This window comes from Eptesicus fuscus, chromosome 1 (assembly GCF_027574615.1).
Source record: "Eptesicus fuscus isolate TK198812 chromosome 1, DD_ASM_mEF_20220401, whole genome shotgun sequence".
Classification (NCBI taxonomy): Eukaryota; Metazoa; Chordata; class Mammalia; order Chiroptera; family Vespertilionidae; genus Eptesicus; species Eptesicus fuscus.
This window is the reverse complement of record NC_072473.1, coordinates 102947967-102968777: the sequence shown is the minus strand read 5'-3', so window position 1 is coordinate 102968777 and position 20811 is coordinate 102947967. Positions and strand designations below refer to the sequence as shown.

At 38.3% G+C, this 20811-nt stretch overlaps 1 protein-coding gene across 1 annotated transcript in view; it reads right to left on the bottom strand.

Annotated features, from left to right (window-relative positions):
* MCF2 (MCF.2 cell line derived transforming sequence) overlaps positions 1–20811 on the bottom strand; it is a 137615-nt gene that overhangs the window by 1387 nt on the left and 115417 nt on the right. The window contains 7 exon segments of the mRNA XM_054719734.1: positions 2707–2801; positions 6051–6160; positions 11279–11345; positions 11866–11944; positions 13032–13124; positions 19016–19237; positions 19904–20029. Of these exon segments, the coding sequence (XP_054575709.1) occupies positions 2707–2801; positions 6051–6160; positions 11279–11345; positions 11866–11944; positions 13032–13124; positions 19016–19237; positions 19904–20029 (792 nt within the window).

Here is a 20811-nt window from a genome sequence, read left to right as displayed (position 1 = left end):
TTTTAAAATACTGTTATTTGCAATCTGCTCTCATGAAAAATTTATCTTGGCACATACAAAAGGCAATGGCCCAGAACAAAGATTTGCTTATGCCCCCAAAAGGGTTTCTAGGCTTTATACTGCTTGGCACAGGTAAAAATAATGGGTACAAAAATCTCTGGGTCCAGTACAAGCAGATTAAATGTTGTGCTTTACTTGGCATTAATCTTTTTGCAGCTTTATGTATTTTTTAAAGAATTAAGTTGTGTGTTTTTTATTTTACAGAGGGATGAAGAGGGAGAGAGAAACATTAATGTGAGAGAAACACTGATCAGTTGCCTCCCATACACTCCCCTACTGGGGATCAAGCCCACAACCTAGGTATATGTGCTGCCCAGGAATCAACCACCAACACTTCAGTGCATGGGACAATGCTCAACTAACTGAACAACACTAGCCTGGGGTGCAGCTATATTTTTAACTTGATTCATTAATAACCAAAGTAATCCAAGGCACACTGATTACATTTGGTTACAAAGTAGATTAAGAATAATATATCTCACGTACAAATGTATTCCGAGATATTTCAAGCACAATATCGTACACATCGAATACATGATTTTAAAAAGTTAAGAGGACCATAATTAATTTTTAAGGAAAGAAAAGAAATAACTGTGATGTCGAGACTTTGCACATCCAAAGGAATTAACTTAAAAACAAGATCCACATCACTTGGGATGAATGTCTTTTGAGCAGTACTTTTATCAAATGGGCTAAGGAGCAGACAGGAAAGAGCTACTTGATATTTAATACAGTAGCTTCATCAAAATAGGAGAGCTAACCCCAATACCAGCTCTATGAGAGAAGCAGCACCCATTATTTCTGACTTTTTTTCATTTTATAAAGTGAGGCTAAAAGAGCAGCTCATTGCAACCCATTTTGCTTTGGGGGATCATTCTTTTTTGTATACAATTAACTATTTCTTTGCATGACTTCCTTAGTAGCACAACTTAGGGAATTATTAGGAGAAGAGGAAAACCAATAGATTTTTCTACATTTCCATCCCCTATGATTAAAGCACTAATCAGTTTTGCATATTTGCTTTATTTTCTGAAACTACAGCTGGGAAAATGCTTACTGAAGATTTTATCAGTTCTTGACAATCCCCTCATAGATTGATGTACAGCAAATGTTTAAACTCCAAGTGGCTTCCCCTGACTTTTCACTTGCATCTGGACAACTACCATCCTCAAGCAGTATTAATTAAAGAAATGGAAGTTATTTTTATTATTAGTTTAAACCGGTGGTTCTCAGAGTTTAGGAGACAGACCTTTGGGGGGTTCCTGACACCCTTCCAAGGGTTTGCGAGGTCAATTCCGTATGAAGACATTATTTGCCTTTCACTCTTATCCTCTCACAAGTATACAGTAGAGTTTTCTAATAATTACCTGATATATGATAGCATAACAGACTGAATGCGAAAGCAGATTAAAGAAACTTGCAAAAATATTTTCTCACTAAATCTTGTTTTGAAAAATGTAATTTTTAATAAAAATGTTATTTAAATGAACTTACAATGGGTTTATTGATATTTTAAGAGTGAATAAATAACTATATTTCTTAGTTTTAATTTATAAGATGATAAATATCAATAAATGTAAACAAGGACTCTAGGATTCTCAATAATTTTTAAGAATGTAAAGGATTCTTACTTTAAAAAGTTTGAGCACTTATGGTTAGGTTTAGACAATTAACTCTAGACAAATCTCCCAACAACACTGAGCCTCAGTTTCCTCCTCTGTCCATTGGAGGTAATAAAGCCTGCCCTTCCTCTTAATAATACTATGAATATTAAATGGGAAATATTATAAACTGTAAACTACCATACATCTATGTTTATGGTCACTGTATTATTAGTAGAAAGAACATTCTGTTACTTTTTTAAAGAAAGCATTCAGGTCAATGTTCTGCAGATTTGTGGTTATCCATGCCACTATTCCCATTTCTCAATATTAAAACTGCCAAATTGATTTTGTTGTTCTGAAGGGCATCAAGCAGCAATCCATTACAAAGCATCATTCCAACCCTCCAAGCTGTGACTTCAGAAAATTGGAGATATACCCTAATAGTCCTAATATCCCTCTAATAATCCACTAGGATCGTAACATTGCAAACTACTTAAATAGCAAAAGTAAGTATGACACTTACTTTTACTTTAAAGCAACCTCCTTTAGTTTTATGAGGTGACCTCTTGCTCCAATATGCTGACATTTGGTATCATTAGCACATTTTTCAACAGCCCACTAAAATATATTCCCCACATGTTATTCATTTGTAATGTTTATTTCCTCTATTTTCCAATCTGGAATCTAAACTTTTTTAAAAAGTATATTTGACCCTTCTTTGTTCTTTGATTTTATCTCACATGCCTTGGTTGAAAACACAGTGGTGATGTTTAATTAAATATGAAACTGGTCAATGTATAGAGACTTGGAATGGATGGCTATTCATCTCATCAACTTCAGTAGGAACTCCATGTATAGTACAAATAAGTTCTACTTACAGAGCAAAGTACTTATTGAATGTTCATAATTGTTTCAAAACTTTAGACCATGGAATATACCACAAGGATACTGACAAAAGAATGCCCCTACATACTTCACCTATTTCATCAGTAAAACTGCCTTAAGAGTTTCTATTTATTTATTTTAATTTGTCATTACTAACCAGTAGGGTTCTTTCTTCTCCATTGTCAACATAGGAAGAGGAGAAATAGTTGTTTGACCATGCCTCAGGGCCTTCAGAGATTTCTTCAGTCCAAACTATAAGAAAAACATGGAGGGTGGCAGTTACTTAATGGTGTTAGTCCATCACAAGGAGAGAAGTAAAATCCTATCTAATAAAAGAGTAATATGCAAATTGGCCATACCTCAACTACACCCAAAAGCCACACCCACAAGCCACACCCACCAGCCAATCAGAAGCGAGTATGTAAATTAACCCAACCAAGATGACTACGGCCACGGAGAGAACAGGAGGGAGGCTTGGGCTTCCCCAGCGATGAAGGAAGCCAAGCTTTCCGAACACCCTGGCCAGCCCAAGACTCCACTCCAGGCTACAAAGTTTCAATTATAGAAGATAAATAAATCCCAACAAAAAATGACTGGGGCCAAGGAGCTTGAGAGAGCAAGAGACTAGGGTTGCCCCCGGCGATGGAGGAAGCCAAGCTTTCTGCACACCCTGGCCTGCCTTGGCCTCTGCTTAAGGCTACAAAGTTTCAATTATAGAAGATAAATAAATCCCAACAGAAATGGCTGCCACCATGGAGCGAGCAGAAGGCTTGGCTCTGTTCCAGGCTACAAAGTTTCAATTGTAGAAGATAAATAAATCCCAGATACCAGGGCCTCCACTTGGGTCGCTGGGGGTGTGGTCAACTTTCTCTGACTTTGTTTCTACACCTGCCAAATGAAGACATTGATACTAGGCTCCCTCTTGACTGCTCTGGGGACTATAGCACAAATGAGGTGATGGAAGTGACCTTTAAATGGATAACTGAAAGTTGAGCAATTTTATCATTACTTTTTTTTCCTCAACTAGTAGAGAACTTTTCCAAACAGGCCAGCCTGCAAACCACCATAGGCCCCTCACCCCGGCCACCCCATGCCCCAAAGGAATCCCCACCCTGATCCGGGACACCCTTCAGGGCAAACCAGCTGGCCCCCACCCATGCACCAGGCCTCTATCCTTTCTAATAAAAGAGTAATATGCAGATTGACTGTCACTACAACACACAAGATGGCTGCCCCCATGTGGTCAAAGATCCTGCCCCCATGTGGACACAAGATGGCCACCACAAGATGGCCAGCAGGGGAGGGCAGTTGGGAGGGACCAGGCCTGCAAGGGAGGGCAGTTGGTGGCGATCAAGCCTGCAAAGGAGGGCAGTTAGGGTTGACCAGGCTGGCAGAGGAGGGAAGTTGGGGGTGACCAGGCCTGCAGGGAAGGGCAGTTGGGGAGGACCCAGGCCTGCAGGGGAGAGCAGTTGGGGGGACCAGGCCTACAGGGGAGGACAGTTAGGGATGACCAGGCCTGCAGGGGAGGGCAGTTAGGGGTGACCAGGCCTGCAAGGGAGGGCAGTTAGGGGCAAACAGGCTGGCAGGGGAGCAGTTAGGCATCAATCAGCCTTGCAGGGGAGTGGTTAGGGGGTGATCAGGCTGGCAGGCAGAAGCGGTTAGGGGCAATCAGGAAGGCAGGCAGGCAAGCAGTTGGGAGCCAGCAGTCCTAGATTGTGAGAGGGATCCCAGATTAGAGAGGGTGCAGGCTGGGCTGAGGGAAACCCCTCCTCCCCCCCCCCATGCATGAATTTCGTGCACTGGGCCTCTAGTTTACTATAATAAGCAAGTCTACAGTGATCCAAGAATAGTATCTCCCTATAATAAAACCTCCAATTAGATTGCACTGTTTTCAAATTGCTGATATTTCAGAAATATCACTTCTTTTACTCATTAGGGTGGTTTTAAGTTGGGGTTGGTGAGAGAGTTATTAAAAATAAGTTAGCCCTAGCCAGTTTTGTTCAATGGCTAGAGTGTTGTCCCACAGATTGAAGGGTTGCAGGTTCAATTTCAGTCAAGGGCATGTACCTGGGTTGCAGGCTCGATCCTGGCCCTGGTCAGACTGTGTGCGGGAGGCAACCAATTGATGTGTTTGTCTCTCTTCCCTCTTTTTCTTTCTCCCCATCCCTTCCACTTTCTTTAAAAATCAATGGGGGGAAAATATCCTTGGGTGAGAATTAACAAACAAAATAAAAAATAATAACTTAAATAATATTCTAGAGAATATTTACCTCTTCTTACAGAAAATAATCTCTTCCAAAATTATTTTCTGTAGCCTTTTTATTGGTCCATTCAAATAGCACTTGTATTATTCTACCTAGTAATATTTTTACTTGTCTTTCTCTCTTATTAGGCAGAGATATGTCATATAAGAGCCTTGCACATTAAGATACGAATTAAGCAATCTAATGTAGGCAGAGAATCACAACTTGGCCACACTAAACACTAAACTGTTCATGTAATCTTATAACACTTATGTCAACTTTCTCTGACTTTGTTTCTACACCTGCCAAATGAAGACATTGATACTAGGCTCCCTCTTGACTGCTCTGGGGACTATAGCACAAATGAGGTGATGGAAGTGACCTTTAAATGGATAACTGAAAGTTGAGCAATGTTATCATTACTTTTTTCTCCTCAACTAGTAGAGAACTTTTCCAGATTAGGAACCATCATCATTACTGCATATCAGGCAATCTGTAAGGCATTTCTCCAGGGAGGTCTGTACTGTTGATCCACAGTTGTTTAGGTGATCCTGCTGGATGCTTCTGCAGCACCTTGTACTTCCCTGTCAAAATACTTTTCTCATTTAATTTTAACTGCTTGTTGAATTATCTTTCTTCCTTCCTAGCTTCATGGGGATGGCAGCTGAGAGTATCTTAAACTTTATGCCCAGGGCTTTACACAATTCCTGGCACACAGACTGTGTTATATTTGATGAATTAAACAAATCTTTTGAAATCAGTGTAAATAAAACAATTTGCATTAAAAACTATTCCAGGTATAAATAACTCTATTCATTAAATCTACGGTGAGTAAAGTGTGCATTCCTTTAAGCCAATATGTGTTTTATTCATCTTTCTATCTACACTGTGTAGCAGGGGTTTCCAGACTTGAAAATGCATCAGAAACACTCACATGAAAACTGTACATCACAGTTGGCTGCATTATACTCCCAGAATGTCTGATTCAGAATGTCCTGGCCAGAGCCAGAGAATTAGCCTTCCTTACAAATTCCCAGGTGATGCTAATGCTCCTGATGCAGGGACTGCACTTTGACAATCACTGCTCTGCAGTGCCCACCAGTATCTTGCAAATCCAAGACATATAAGCCTTATAAAAATGCTTTAATTTTGTTTTCTTTATATAAAGATAATAGATGGGTAGATTTTCAAAATGAACAATGAGAGAAAAGAATTTGCACAATCATAAATCTTACCTTTGGATAACCATGACACATACCTGTATTTGTTTCTGCCTGAACTGTCGAGGTTGCCTCATGGACCCCTACCACAGTGCTGGTGTGCTCTGATTTATTTATCCTGGGGACTACAAAAGCTCGCTGTTCCCTTCTGAAATAGTAAATACATAAAAACAAGTGAGTTTTTACATAGTCAAAGAATAATTAGAAATTAAAAATGGTATTTGTTCTACTGGTATCATGTGTCAAGAACATACTCTGAGAATCCATTCAAACAGAGCTAACTCCCCCTCATATAAGTCTGTGTGATAATAGTTCATAACATACAAAAACTTAAATCCTAGGATCCAAGCCAGCAAGGTCTCTCTTTAATATGCAAGGAAAAAAATTACTCCCTTCTTGACCCAAAGCAGGTATATTGCTTAAAATCCCCATAGTATATTATACTGTATATTTGAAATTTGTTAAGAGATGGATCTTAAATGTCCTTAACCCTCCCCCCCCACACACATACACACACACAAGGATAACTGTGTGAGGCAATGGATATATAAATTAGCTTAACTATGGTGAATATTTCACAATGTATATGTACTTTAAATCCTCAAACTGTACTCTTTAAATATATAAAATTTTAATTGTCAACTATAACTTAATAATGTTGGAAAAATATAAACAAAATAATACCTGTTGCTCTGTGAACTTTTAACCTTAATCAATTAAGTAAGATGTATATAAATGACTAAACTTTACTCTGATTAATACTGTTGAGTTTTATCAGCTAATATAAAGTTAATTACTACATGAAATCTAAAGACTTCTATAATATGACAACAGATTTAGTACTGTAAAGATAAAGACTTCTGCAGTGACTTTTAAGTGATTCTCTGAAAGCTCCAGATGAGCCAACACACTTTGCACCTGATTTTAGCAACAAAGAGAAAAGGTATCATTAATAAGCTATTCAATGATCCCTCTATCAGTCAAATGATGCATGGTGGATTTCTGTGCCTAGGCTTTTGAATCAGTGTGGTGAATCTTTCTGCATATCTGTAAATGTTCTGTGGAAACTCCATTTTTTAGGCTTCCTAGAGGCAAAATACAAGGACTAGATCTCTAAACCAGCACTCATCAGTGCTATCTTTTTTGACTGCTACCTTCATCAAAGACTTCATGGTTGTGTCCAAGCACAGATCCCTCCAAGGATCCATACCTCATCTATAACTACATAGAAAGAGAGACCAAGTCACCAGCAAGTGGTCTCCATCAAAAGACCACAAAGCTGTGGGCCAGTAGAGGCTGCCAATCCTTTACCATTCTTAAACTCTCTTTCTCCAATGAGATTAAAGATGTCCAAAAATACGTTGAAGAGAAATTCATGCATGCAGCCACTGTTACGGTAAGCCTATATGCCAGCTCCCCTACACCCCGAATATACTGAGAACAAAGCATTTTAATCGTATTTAGCCCAAACTATTATATTATTTTTAACATCAAGGGGAACAATAACAATAAAGACTATCAGTCTCCAAATATAAGGACAGAACTGAGAAAATGATGTGTTTATGGAATTTGATGTGTTATTGCTAAAAGGGCAGATAGTTTTGTCTGAGATTCTTTAATTACATGGCTTCATGTAACATAGGGAAAATAGAAGATTGTGGAAATAATGTTTCTTAAAGAATAATCATCCAAAAATTCATCTGGAATAAAAAAAAAAGACCCCGAATAGCTGTAGCAATCCTAAGAAAGAAGAACAAAGTAGGTGGGATCTCAATATCAGATATCAAGCTGTATTACAAAGCCACAGTTCTCAAAACAGCCTGGTACTGGCACAAGAACAGACATATAGATCAATGGAATAGAATAGAGAACCCAGAAATTGACCCAAAGCACTATGCCAAATTAATATTTGACAAAGGAGGCAGGAAAACACAATGGAGTCAAGACAGTCTCTTCAATAAATGGTGCTGGAAAATTGGACAGATACATGCAAAAAATGAAACTAGACCACCAACTTACACCATATACAAAAATAAACTCAAAATGGATAAAGGATTTAAACATAAGATGGGAAACAATAAAAATACTAGAGGAATCCACAGGCAGCAAAATCTCAGACTTATGCAAAGCAATTTCTTCACCAATACCACTTCTAGGGCAATGGAAACTAAAGAGAAAATAAACAAATGGGACTACATCAAAATAAAAAGCTTTTGCACAGCAAAAGAAACCATCAACAAAACAACAAGAAAGCCAACAAAGAAACCAAGATGGCAGCATAGGTAAACACCTATACTGCTGCCTCGTACAACAATATCAAAACTAAAAGACAAAACGGACACCATCCAGAACCACAGGAAAGCTGGCTGAGTGGAAATTCTACAACTAGAAGAAAAGGGGAAAGCACATTGAGACTCAGAGGAGCTGCAAAAGGCTGAGGTAGGGAGACGTGCACGTGGAGAGGAAGGGCAGCTATGTGCATGGGTGGCTGAGTGCACGGCTGGCTTTCTAAAGCAGGAGGGAGACAGAAGCTCCCAACAGCACTGAACTCCAGTTCCAGGCAAGTTTCTGGGAACCCCAACTCATTCAGGGAGAAACTGGATTGTCTGCCAGCAGGCAAAAATCAAGGGCGGCTTTCTTCAGTGGTGCTTGCAGCAATTACCAAGGGACACTGAGACCCAGAGGCCTCATAGAGCAGGGATGAAGGGAAGCCAAAGCTGTCTGCTCCACCCTGAAACTCCGCCCCATCCAAGCTGAGCACAGAGGCCTTTGCAATTTTGAAAGTCTTGTCTCATAAGAGTGTCTCCAGCACAGAAGTTCTCAACACAGAAGTCTAAACACAGCTGATCCTCACAGCGAATTGGCCTGGAGGTCAATTCCCCCCAGTGATACCAACAACAATCAAGACATAACTACAACAAAGCTGTACACACAGTCCACAAAGGGGTGCACCAAGAGTGTCCACCTCAGGTAACTGGGGAGGCTGAGCCACTGGGCCCTATAGGACACCTAGCACACAAAGCCACTCTACCAACTCAGGGAAGCAGCAAACATGCAGAGACAAAGAAACAGATCACAAATGAAAGAAATGGAGGAAAGCAAAAGACTGGATATAGAGTTCAAAACCACGTTTATAAGGTTTTTCAAGAATTTCCTAGAAAAGGCCGACAAATTTAGTGAGACCCTCGAGGATATGAAAAAGGACCAACTAGAAATTAAACATACACTGACTGAAATAAAAAATATTATACAGAGACCCAACAGCAGACTAGAGGACCACAAGAATCAAGTCAAAGATTTGAAATACAAAGAAGCAAAAAAAATTCAGCTAGAAAACAAAAAAGAAAAAAGAATTCAAAAAATTGAAGATAGTGTAAGAAGCCTCTAGGACAACCTCAAGCATACCAACATCCAAATTATGGGGGTGCCAGAAGAAGAGAGAGAGAGCAAGATACTGAAAACCTATTTGAAGAAATAATGACAGAAAACTTCCCCCACTTGGTGAAAGAAATAGACTTACAAGTCCAGGAAGTGCACAGAACCCCAAACAAAAGGAATCCAAAGAGGACCACACCAAGACACATCATAATTAAAATGCCAAGAGCAAAAGACAAAGAGAGAATATTAAAAGCAGCAAGAGAAAAACAGTTAATTACCTATAAGGGAGCACCCATATGATTGTCAGCTGATTTCTCAACAGAAACAATGCAGGCCAGATGGGAGTGGCAAGAAATATTCAAAGTGATGAATAGCGAGAACCTACAACCAAGATTACTCTACCCAGTAAAGCTATCATTCAGAATTGAAAGTCAGATAAAGAGCTTCACAGATAAGAAAAAGCTAAAGGAGTTCATCACCACCAAATCAGGATTATCTGAAAGGTATTCTTTAAGAAGAGGACGAAGAAGAAAAAGGTAAAGATAAAAATTATGAACAAAAAACACCTGTCTATCAACAAGTGAATCTAAAAATCAAGTGAATAAAACATCTGATGAACAGAATAAACTTGTGAATATAATAGAACCAGGGGCATAGAAAGGGAGTGGACTGACCATTCTCAGGGGGAAAAAGGTGTGGGGGGTGCAGGAAGAGACTGGACAAAAAGAGTACACCTATGGATGAGGACAGTGGCAGGGAGGTAAGGGCAGAGGGTGGCGTGGGAACCGGGTGGAGGGGAGCTATGGGGCGAAAAAGGAGGAACAATTGTAATAATCTGAGCAATAAAGATTTATTAAATTAAAAATAAATAACAACAAGAAAGCCCACTGCATGGGAGAATATATTTGCCAATGTTATCACCGATTAGGGTTTAATCTCCAACATTTACAGGGAACACATACAACTTAAAAAAAGGAAGATAAACAACCCAATTAAAAAATGGGCAATGGACCTAAATAGATACTTTTCGAAAGAAGACAGAAAGAAGGCCAAGACACATATGAAAACATGCTCAAAGTCACTAATTATCGAGAGATGCAAATCAAAACGACAATGCGGTACCAGCTCACACCGGCCAGAATGGCTATCATCAACAAATCAACAAACCACAAGTGTTGGCGAGGATGCGGAGAAAAAGGAACCCTTATGCACTGCTGGAGGGAATGCAGACTGGTGCAGCCACTGTGGAGAACAGTATGGAGTTTCCTCAAAAAACTAAAAATGGAACTCCCATTTGACCCAGTAATCCCACTTCTAGGAATATATCCCAAGAAATCAGAAACACCATTCAGAAAGGATATATGCACCCGTATTTTCATAGCAGCACAATCCACCATAGCTAAGATTTGGAAACAGCCTAAGTGCCCATCAGCAGATGAGTGGATTAGAAAACTGTGGTACATCTACAAAATGGAATACTATGCTGTGGTAAAAAAAGAAGGAATTCTTACCATTTGCAACAACTTGGATGGAACTGGAGAGCATTATGCTAAGTGAAATAAGTCAGTTAGAGAAAGATAAATATCACATGATCTCACTCATTTATGGAATATAATGAACAACATAAACTGATGAACAAAAACAGATCCAGAGACAGAGAAGCATCGATCAGACCGTCAAACCTCAGAGGAAAGGTAGGGGAGGGTGGGGGTAAGGAGGAGAGATCAACCAAAGGACTTGTATACATTCATATAAGCCTAACCAATGGACATAGACAACAGGGGGTGAGGGCATGAGTGGAGGGTTTGGGGGGTAATGTGGCGATAAGGACACATATATAATACCTTAATCAATAAAGAATTTTTTTAAAAAAAGAATAATCACTTACTCATCATTTTGTTGAGATGAAAGCTGGTCCTGTTCAGTTAACTGATTACGCTGCTGTTGTTCTTTAACTGTGGAATAAAAGAAAGTTTATATAAGCATCATTTAGAAGCCACACTTCTTCCTTCCTTGAAGACCAATGACTCACATGCGTGCACACACACACCCATTCCCATTAAACTTCACAGTCTTGAAATAACCAGAGAGAAAACCAGTCTGAATTTGCAATATGGAAAAGGACTGAACAATTTAATATTTCATTCAAGAAATTTGAGTATATTACTAAAACCACCCTTACCCCAACATTGCCAAGCACTGATTACTTGAGGTCCTAAACAGTTGCTTCTTGGTAAGGACTCAGAATTAATACAGTGGGTTTGATATGTTATTACATTTTCTAGTGTAAAGTTCATTCTCCAGAATAGTTTAAACAAGCCCATGAGTCTTGATCTCTTACTAGGTTAACAAGCCCTTTCATTATAAATAATTTAAAGTAAATATCATTCCCATTCCCTGTAAAACTTTTCACAAAATCTGAGTCAATGAACTTTACTATACTTTTTCTTAAAAAATTCTGGCTTATAAGTTTACCTGTCAGAAGTTCTTGTTGCTTCAATAAAATATTTCTTATTTCTTTTAACCATATCATCTTCACATCAATATTTGAAGCCTAAAGATTTTTAAAAGGGGGAAGAAAAAGACATGTTTCCTCTAAAAAAGATAATTTATATTAAACCAATGTAATTAACTTTATCAAATATGAATCTGAACATGAGTCCTGAACTACCATATTCAAACTCTAACATTTTGATTCTTCAAACTTCTAAGAAGCAAATAAGCAACCATCAAATTAGATGAAATAATAGTCAAAACCATTTTGAAACTGCCTTTAAATAATAACACTCACACTAAATATGAAATATAATATTCAGTTATTTTTTGTAGGAGGTTCTTTTAAAATATAAATGTTTTATGTTTAATTTTTGTAAAATAAAACAAGTTCTATTGTTTCTGAAAAGACAAAATAGATTACTATTGCAGAGTAATCTAGATAACTGATGACAGCATGCAAGCTTCCTTAAATATCCTCCATTTACTTAAAAGATACATTTGTTTAAAGATAGCAAGAAGTCTTAAAACTAAATCAAGCCAAGAAAACATATTTTTATGAAATTGTAGTCACCTAGTAAATCACACAGAATTAAAACAAAGAAAAAGCACTGGGCACTTTAAACAGATAACATCATGGTCACCTGTCACAAGTTGTGATACAAATAATTATTGAAATTACAACATCCTCTTGAAATGTTCTCATTCTTCTACCCTTTACTTAAACAGGTTAGACCTTAACAGCACTTCTGGCCAGAGATTTAACCATAGCTTCAGTAACATAGATCAAGTTTCTATCGTCACATTGCTCTGTCTTGTAATCAGGTACTCTCTGAGTGCCAAGCACAAGAGGAACTCAGAACTGTTATCAATTTGTAACTCGAGAAACCTGATGGGGAAAGAGAAGCACCTGCCAAGCTCTTGGCTATCAGCTATAGTTGATAAATCTCCTAGTGAGGTTGTAAAAACAGAAAACCCTAGAAAGCACCATAGGCATGTGTCGTTTAAAAAAGCCTGTTACTGAAAAAATGTATAACTATACCAGAAAAAAATAATAACTAAATAATATTTAAGTGACCTACATGAAAGGAATGAGAGATTTTATAATGTAACCAAAATGATTTCTAGAAAAACTTTAAATTACCAACCTGGACAATATAAATTTCTTCTTTCCCAGCATACCAGATTTCAAACTTGCGTTTATCTCCTTTTACATATTCAGTGATTCCAACTTCATCCATCTATAATATATAAGTCAAAATTTTCATGAGCATTTTGAATACGAAAATACATTAAACCTACCCCCATCATATTCTAAATAAAATTTCTCATTTGGGCACATTACACATTTTATATTCAAAGAATATGAAATTATATGAAATGATATTTCAATCACAGACCTGAATATTTAAATGTTTTCAGTGAACTATGCACTTATAGTGCAAACTGCATGCCCCATTCCAGTGGTAGAAACAATGGTTATATATCTGAACATTCAAGTAGTCCATCTAAGATTGAATTCTGTTATAAATTAATTGTATACTCTGAAAACAAATTATTATGTCAAAAAGAAGTAAAAGTAAGCAACAACTGTGTGAAAAGATCATCCAACATTAATTTAAATAGTTATTTTTAACAATCATTTGCAAAATAAGTTAATCTTACAACTTATTACTTATCTCTATAGAAATCCTATAAGTTACAAACATCTGATTTATGGGTATGGCAAAACCAGCCAGGTACACAAGGAGCCCCTCCAGTTCCACCATTCTCTCAGCTTCTCTAGAAAACAAATAATCTGTCATGGGAGAATGATGTCTTTTTATAGCCAGTAAAATTTTTATATATAATATCCCTTCCTTACCACAGTTTTTCTTGTCCTTCATATCATTGTGCAAAGCACAGTCTCTTCCATTTTAATTCATTCTGTGCTGCTAATAGCATGGTTAATTCCATTTTGAGCAATTTTACTCCCTTTTACACACATTCTCCTTTAGTCCCCTTCTCCCTTCTCTTTTCTTTCAATTCTTGCTTAGTTATCTAAAGGAATATCTTACTTTCTATTCCACTTATGAGCCCTACAAATGACCCTATTTAGGGCTGATAGGCATTCAAAGTAGTGCTAGTCAGATCTCCATATCAAGGAAAATAAAAAGGATTATACTTAGAAATGAAGTATGACATATAAATAAAAGAGCCTGTGGCATCTACCCTGAATGTAGTCAAGAAAATACTTTCTGAATTTCCAAAAATATCTTAATATTCCTATTCAACCACTCTAACCTACTTTTGCTCAAACATCAGAATTTAAAATAATAATCTCATATTCAATGTCTATTTAAATTGATTTCGCTTCAATACATTACTTTATCCCAATAGCATGATAAGATGGAAAGCGCAAGAGCTTTGGAGTCCAAGAGGCTGAGATTGGAATTGCATCTTTACCATATATATATATATATATATATATATATATATATATATATATATGGTTATGGTTCTTGGTGCAAGTTGCTTAACCTTTCTGAACTTAAGTTTCCTCAACTATAAAATGGGGAGAATACCTATTTCATACAGTTTATATAGGATTAAATAACAGGCATTAAATGTTTTGGTCATACAATGAGCTTTGTAAACTATGAGTTTGCTTTCTCAACTTCGTTGCAACACATATAACGCATCATTATAGATTATATGAGATTTTTCAAGTTACCCTGGAAATATAACCATTATATTTATCAGACAATATTATTCTCAGTTCCAAATTACATGTATACAGAATATTGGTATACATTTATCAAGAACACAAAAACTGGACAGTATACATCAAATAAATTAGAATGGTTGCTACAGGGGTAGAGAGGAGACAAGTGTGGAGAATGGGTTTTAAAAAAGAATGAATGAAGGAATAAAAGAATGAATGAAATGAACAGGCTTCCCACCTTGGTGTAGTGATTGAGAGCATGGACTATAGAGCAATCTGCCTGGGTCTGAAGCTGCACTGCACTAGCTACGTGCTCGTGGGTAAATTACCTCTCTGGAACTTAGCTTTCCCATCCGCAAAATGGGAATAATAGGTTACTTATGGTTCCCACTTATATAAAATTGCTATGTGGATCAAATGAGTTAACAATATTTATAAACACTCAGAACAGTTCATAGCACATAGTAAGCATTGTGTGGTATGTTAATTTTTTAATAGATGATAGCCCTTGCCAGTGTGGCTCAGTTGGCTGAGCATCATCTTGTGCACCAAAAGGTTGTCAGTCAGGGCATATACCTAGGTTGCAAGTTAGATCCCCAGTCAGGCAGGTGTGTACAGGAGGCAATAGATCCACGTTTCTCTCTCACATCGACATTTCTCTCTCAAAAAAAAAATAAATACATATTTTTTAAAATAGATGATGATAATAAATGTATGAACTGAAGTCTCTGTAGAACTCAAATCTCTCCATCTGATTAACCTTAGGGACCTTTCTTTGCATAGAAAGGGCCAATAAAATATAGCACACAATTATTAGAAAGTACATTGTCAGGCCATGGAATTGCAGCTTGTTATAATTAAGTCCACTAACAGTGAGAGAGAAGTTGCTCAGCTATAGAGAGCATATGCATTGATCCTCTATAGCAAGGCGAAGACTGTGAAACCAGGAACCCAGAGTATTACCTAACACAATGACTAGTAATGCTAGCAATTATTTAATTCTGGAATCTCATGATAGGTAAGGAAGAGGAAGTAAGCATAGTGAGGCTTAAGAAATAGCCTACCTTCCATCTTTCTGTTAGAGGCATCACTATTTTCCCAGTAATCCTGGACTAAATCCTTGCATGCGACACTGACTAATCTCTTTTATTAGAAACTAGAGGCCTGGTGCACGAAATTCGTGCATGGAACGGGGGGGTTGTCCCTCAGCCCAGCCTGTACCCTCTCCAATTTAGGACCCCTGGAGGGATTTCCGACTGCCTGTTTAGGCCCGATCCTGGGCCTAAACAGGCAGTCGGACATCCCTCTCACAATCCAGGACTGCTGGCTCCCAACTGCTTGCCTGCCTGCCTTCCTGATTGCCCCTAACCACTTCTGCCTGCCAGCCTGATCACCCCCTAACCACTCTGCTGCCAGCCTGTTTGCCCCCAACTTCCCTCCTCTGCCGGCCTGGTTATCCCTAACTGCCCTCTCCTGCAGGGTTGATCACCTCCAACTGCCCTCCCTTGCAGGTCTGGTCCCTCTCAACTGCCCTCCCTTGCAGGCAGGGTGCCTTCCAACTGTCCTCTCCTGCTGGCCATCTTGTAGTGGCCATCTTGTGTCCACATGGGGGCAGGATCTTTGACCACATGGGGCAGCTATATTGTGTGTTGCAGTGATGATCAATATGCATATTACTCTTTTATTAGATAGGATAGAGGCCTGGTACAGGGGTGGGGGCCAGCTGGTTTGCCCTGAAGGGTGTCCCTGATCAGGGTGGGGTTCCCTTGGGACATGGGGCGGCCTGAGCGAGGGGCCTGTGGTGGTTTTAAGGCCAGCCACGCCCCCTGGCAACCCAAGCAGAGGCCCTGGTATCTGGAATTTATTTTCCTTCTACAATTGAAACTTTGTAGCCTGGAGCGGAGCCAAGCCTGGGGCTCCCTCCTCGGCCAGCAGCCACTTCTGTTGGGGTTATAACTGAAACTTTGTAGCCTTAAGTGAAGGCCTGGGCCCAGCCAGGTTGTGCGGAAAGCTGTGCTTCCCCTGTTGCCGGGGGCAACGCTGGCCTGCTCTCTCAAGCTCCATTCTGCCGTCATTTCTGTTTGAATTTGTTTACCTTCTATAATTGAAACTTTGTAGCTTGAGTGGAGGCTTAGGCCTGGCAAAGGCAGGCAGAAAGCTTGGCTTCCTCTGTTACCTAGGAAACTTTGCTCTCTGTGGCTGTAGCCATCTTGGTTGGGTTAATTTGCATACTCGCTCTGATTGGATGGTGGGCATGGCTTTTGGGTGTGTCGGAGGTATGGCCAATTTGCATATTTGTCTATTATTAGGTAGGATACTAGGAATTATTGGGGAACCAAAGAAAAATCACTCATTTTTTCCTTCAAATGTCAGGTATTTATTTCCTGTATCTAGTAAGTCAACAAGCCCATCTAGCTACATTCCATTGAAATGTTTCTTGCATCTATCCATCTTCTGTTTCTATGGTTACCATTGTAGTTTGAATTCTCATGATTTCATTACCTCACAACAGTCCCTACTTACTCTAATGTATTCTAGAAATATTCTGTTGGTGGGTCCATCATTGTGACAAATTAAAGGTAACATGAAAATTCAATACAAATCAGAAACACTGCATTCAGTATTAAGTAGGTCACCCCACAAGTAAAGAGTTAACCAAATGGATTTAGGTAAAGTACCTTCCCAAGAAGAGATCTGCACTCTGTCCAATATCAGTTGTAAATTCTTTGCTTTTCAACCAATGTTTATTAGAGACATAAAAGACCCTTGGAGATTTGGGGGTTTGAAGGTGGGTTGCTAATATCAAAGGAACAATTGGGCATTTGTTATGAAAAAAAGTGAGAGTTTTAAAGATGTTGTGGCACTCCTGTCAGTTTAGAAGTAAAGCAGGGAAAGAGGACAGCTGGAGACCTAACCCTGGCCAAGAACCTTGTTAGGAATAGCATGGAACTGGTGACCCTTAGAAGAGTCAAAAGCAGGGCCTGCTTATGTAGTAGCCTTCTGACACAAACACCTCAGGCCTATCTCAGGACACATTGCCTGTTCTCTTTATTACTGCTAATAAAAATCTCATCAATTCTCAAATATATACAACAATGAAAGAACATGCACATGAAAAATGACTTGTATGCATGCATATGAGCATAACCAATAGATACAGACAGTAGGAGGGTGAGGGCATGTGCTGGGGGTGGGAATGGCTGGGGAGAGGTCAATGGAGGAAAAAGAAGACTCATGTAATACTTTAAACAATAAAAAACCTAAATTAAAAAAAAAAGAAAAATGACTGAAATGATTGTGGTTGGGGAATCAAGTGTAATAATTTTCTCTACTTTCCAAATTTTTCTATAGCAAATGCTATATTGCTTTTACAATTTAAAACTTGAAAGATAAAATTAATTAGGTGTAAAAAATAAAATTCGCCAATTACAGACTTATGCGAATTGGAAGTTCCTCTTGTCAAACATCAGAACCAGCTGGGAATATCACTGGACTGCCTGTGACTCCCTCAAACATTATTGGTCTCATTTTCATACCAAACTAATATTAGAACAGAACGGTAGTTTGGGTTATAAGAGAGAAGAAAGTAATTTCAAAAGATAGGACAAGACAAGTATGGACAGGATTCAGCTGTAGGTAGGTTTGAATACTGAGGGAGATGCTAGGGAATGGAGGATGGATACAAAAAGGAAGGTGGGGAAGGGCTAAGCACATTTCAGTTTTAAATTACACTAAGGAAGAGGAATAAATTCTTTCCTCATTGTCTCTTGTTATAAAAGCTCCCTGATACCAAGAACTCCACACAGTACCACCAGTGAGAGTACTCATGGAGGAGCCTGGGTCACTTCTCATTATTTCACACTAGGGACACTAGGGAGCCCCCTTGGGGACTGCTTAGGATTGGAGCAAGAGAGAAAAAGGATGGAGGCAAAGCTCTGCCCTGCCTCACTCATATCAGGCAGAGAAATTCTGCTTTACCTGACTTCTATATTAGACATCTACTTAAGATTTTATAGATGGGAGAAGGCAAAATGCATGAAGGGTGTCAGAGGGAAGGAAAACTTCCAGTTATAAAATGAATAAGTCCTCAGGATGTAAGGTATAGCATGATGATTATAATTAATAATATTATGTTGCATATTTGAAAGTCACTAACAGTCCTCGTCACAAGAAAACATTTTAACTGTGTGGTGATAGATGTTAACTAGGATTATTGCAGTGATCATATCACAATGAATACAAATATAAAATCATTGTACACATGAAACTAATATAATGTAATAGGTAAATTATACCTCAATTAAAAATATTGTTTAAACAAAGGGATGTACCACTAAAGTATAAAACCCACTCATTTCAAGTGAAAATTACACAAACGTAAATATATATGTGAAAGAAAATTAGATTATTCAATTCAAATTGTCTTACTTTTAAAGAGCGCTTAAAACTGTATGATGGATATCTACCAGAGCCTTCTCCACTTTCAACACGTCTTTTACAAAAAACAATGGCTTTTTCATACAAGAAAAGGTGCCGCTGCATTGGTTTGAATCTAGCAAAATCCTTCATTTTTGTAGCACCTTTTTTGTGTCCAGTCCAAACACTGAATGCACCCTGCATTATCATCTTGCCCAGCTCATTTAAGTTTCCCTAGAATTAAAAATCAAAACTGATTAGTACAAGGCAGAGCTACATTTAGATTCCTGATATCAACATTACAGTGTTTAGCTTAAACTACTAAAATCCTGATGCATAATTGATATAGTTTGTAAACTTCTTACATTAAAACATGCCATGTGTCAAATAGTTACAAAATTACTATGGGGTATGACATCTAAAAAGCTTCCTTTACCCTGGTTTCATGTTCATGTCTCCATGTGGAGGTAGTTTAGATAGGGAAACTCTCCTCATCTCTTCCTCAATCCTGATTGGTGAGTGACACCTACCAGTCCAAGTTTCTCCACTGGGTGGAGCTACCTCTAAAGATTTTATCTTTTTCTTCAATACCTATCCTGGAATAGGACAAGGAGAAATACTGGGACAATAGGTCTCCTTAGAAGACCCAAACATTCCTTCAAGCAGGATCACACAAGGTCTAGACTTGGGGGTAGGCTTTTGGGGACAAAGGGAGTATCACAAATCAATTTGGCTGGTGACCTGAAGCAATTCTCTCCTTAGCATTATCAGTAATAATGCTGACATTTAGATCTCCATTTGCCTGCCTCTTCTTATTTCTCAATTGGTTCCAAGAGGGGAAGAAAGGTCTGTGAACATGCTTACCCCCTAAAATTGTAACAACCATTAAAATCTACTTACAACATAGCCATTTATTGCAATCTGATGCATAGAGTCATTAACTGACTTCAGTAAATCCAGCATTGTGTCAAGTGCCACCTTTAATTGTTCAGATCCTTCACAGTCTTTACTATATTTTAATAGTTCCTGCAATTAGAAATCAAGAATTAGACTTAATAGTAGGCAGATATTAATAGCTGGAGAAAATGAATACAATTTCAGCCAACATGCTTTCAAGGAGGAGTTCAAAGATGCCACTTTTTTTGAGTAGTTTCTTTCCTATGCTATTTGTCACATTAATACTATATTTAATAACAATGTCAAAATTAGAGAAGAAATGGAATATTGCCTAAACAGTATAAAGCAAGGGACATTCAATGCTTTTAGAGCTGAAGAACAAAGTTTTTAGGACATACTAGAGATTAGTTTGTAAAGCAATCACAATTTTTGGTCCTGTACACACAAAATTTTACTTTTCTCCTTTATTGTTGAAAGTATTACAGATGTCCTCTGTTTGCTTGTTTCTTCCCCATTGATCTCCTCCACCCTGAACCACCCCCAGACCTTCACCATTCTATTGTCTGTGACCCTGGGCTATGCATAGAGCCTGCCTTCCCTCTGAAACTCATCAGTTTGTTTCATGCTTCTATGTTTCTGGATCTATTTTGTTCATCAGTCTATTTTGTTCATTAGATTCTACATATGAGATCATGTGATACTTATCTTTCTCTAACTGGTTTATTTCACTTAGCATAATACCCTCCAGGTCTATCCATGCTATTGCAAATAGTAAGAGTTGTTTGTTTGTTTTTTAAGCTGCATAGTATTCCATTGTGTAAATGTACCACAGTTTTTTTATCGACTCATCTGCTAATGGGCCCTTGGGCTGTTTACAGATCTTAGCTATTTTAAATTGAGCTGGTCTGAAC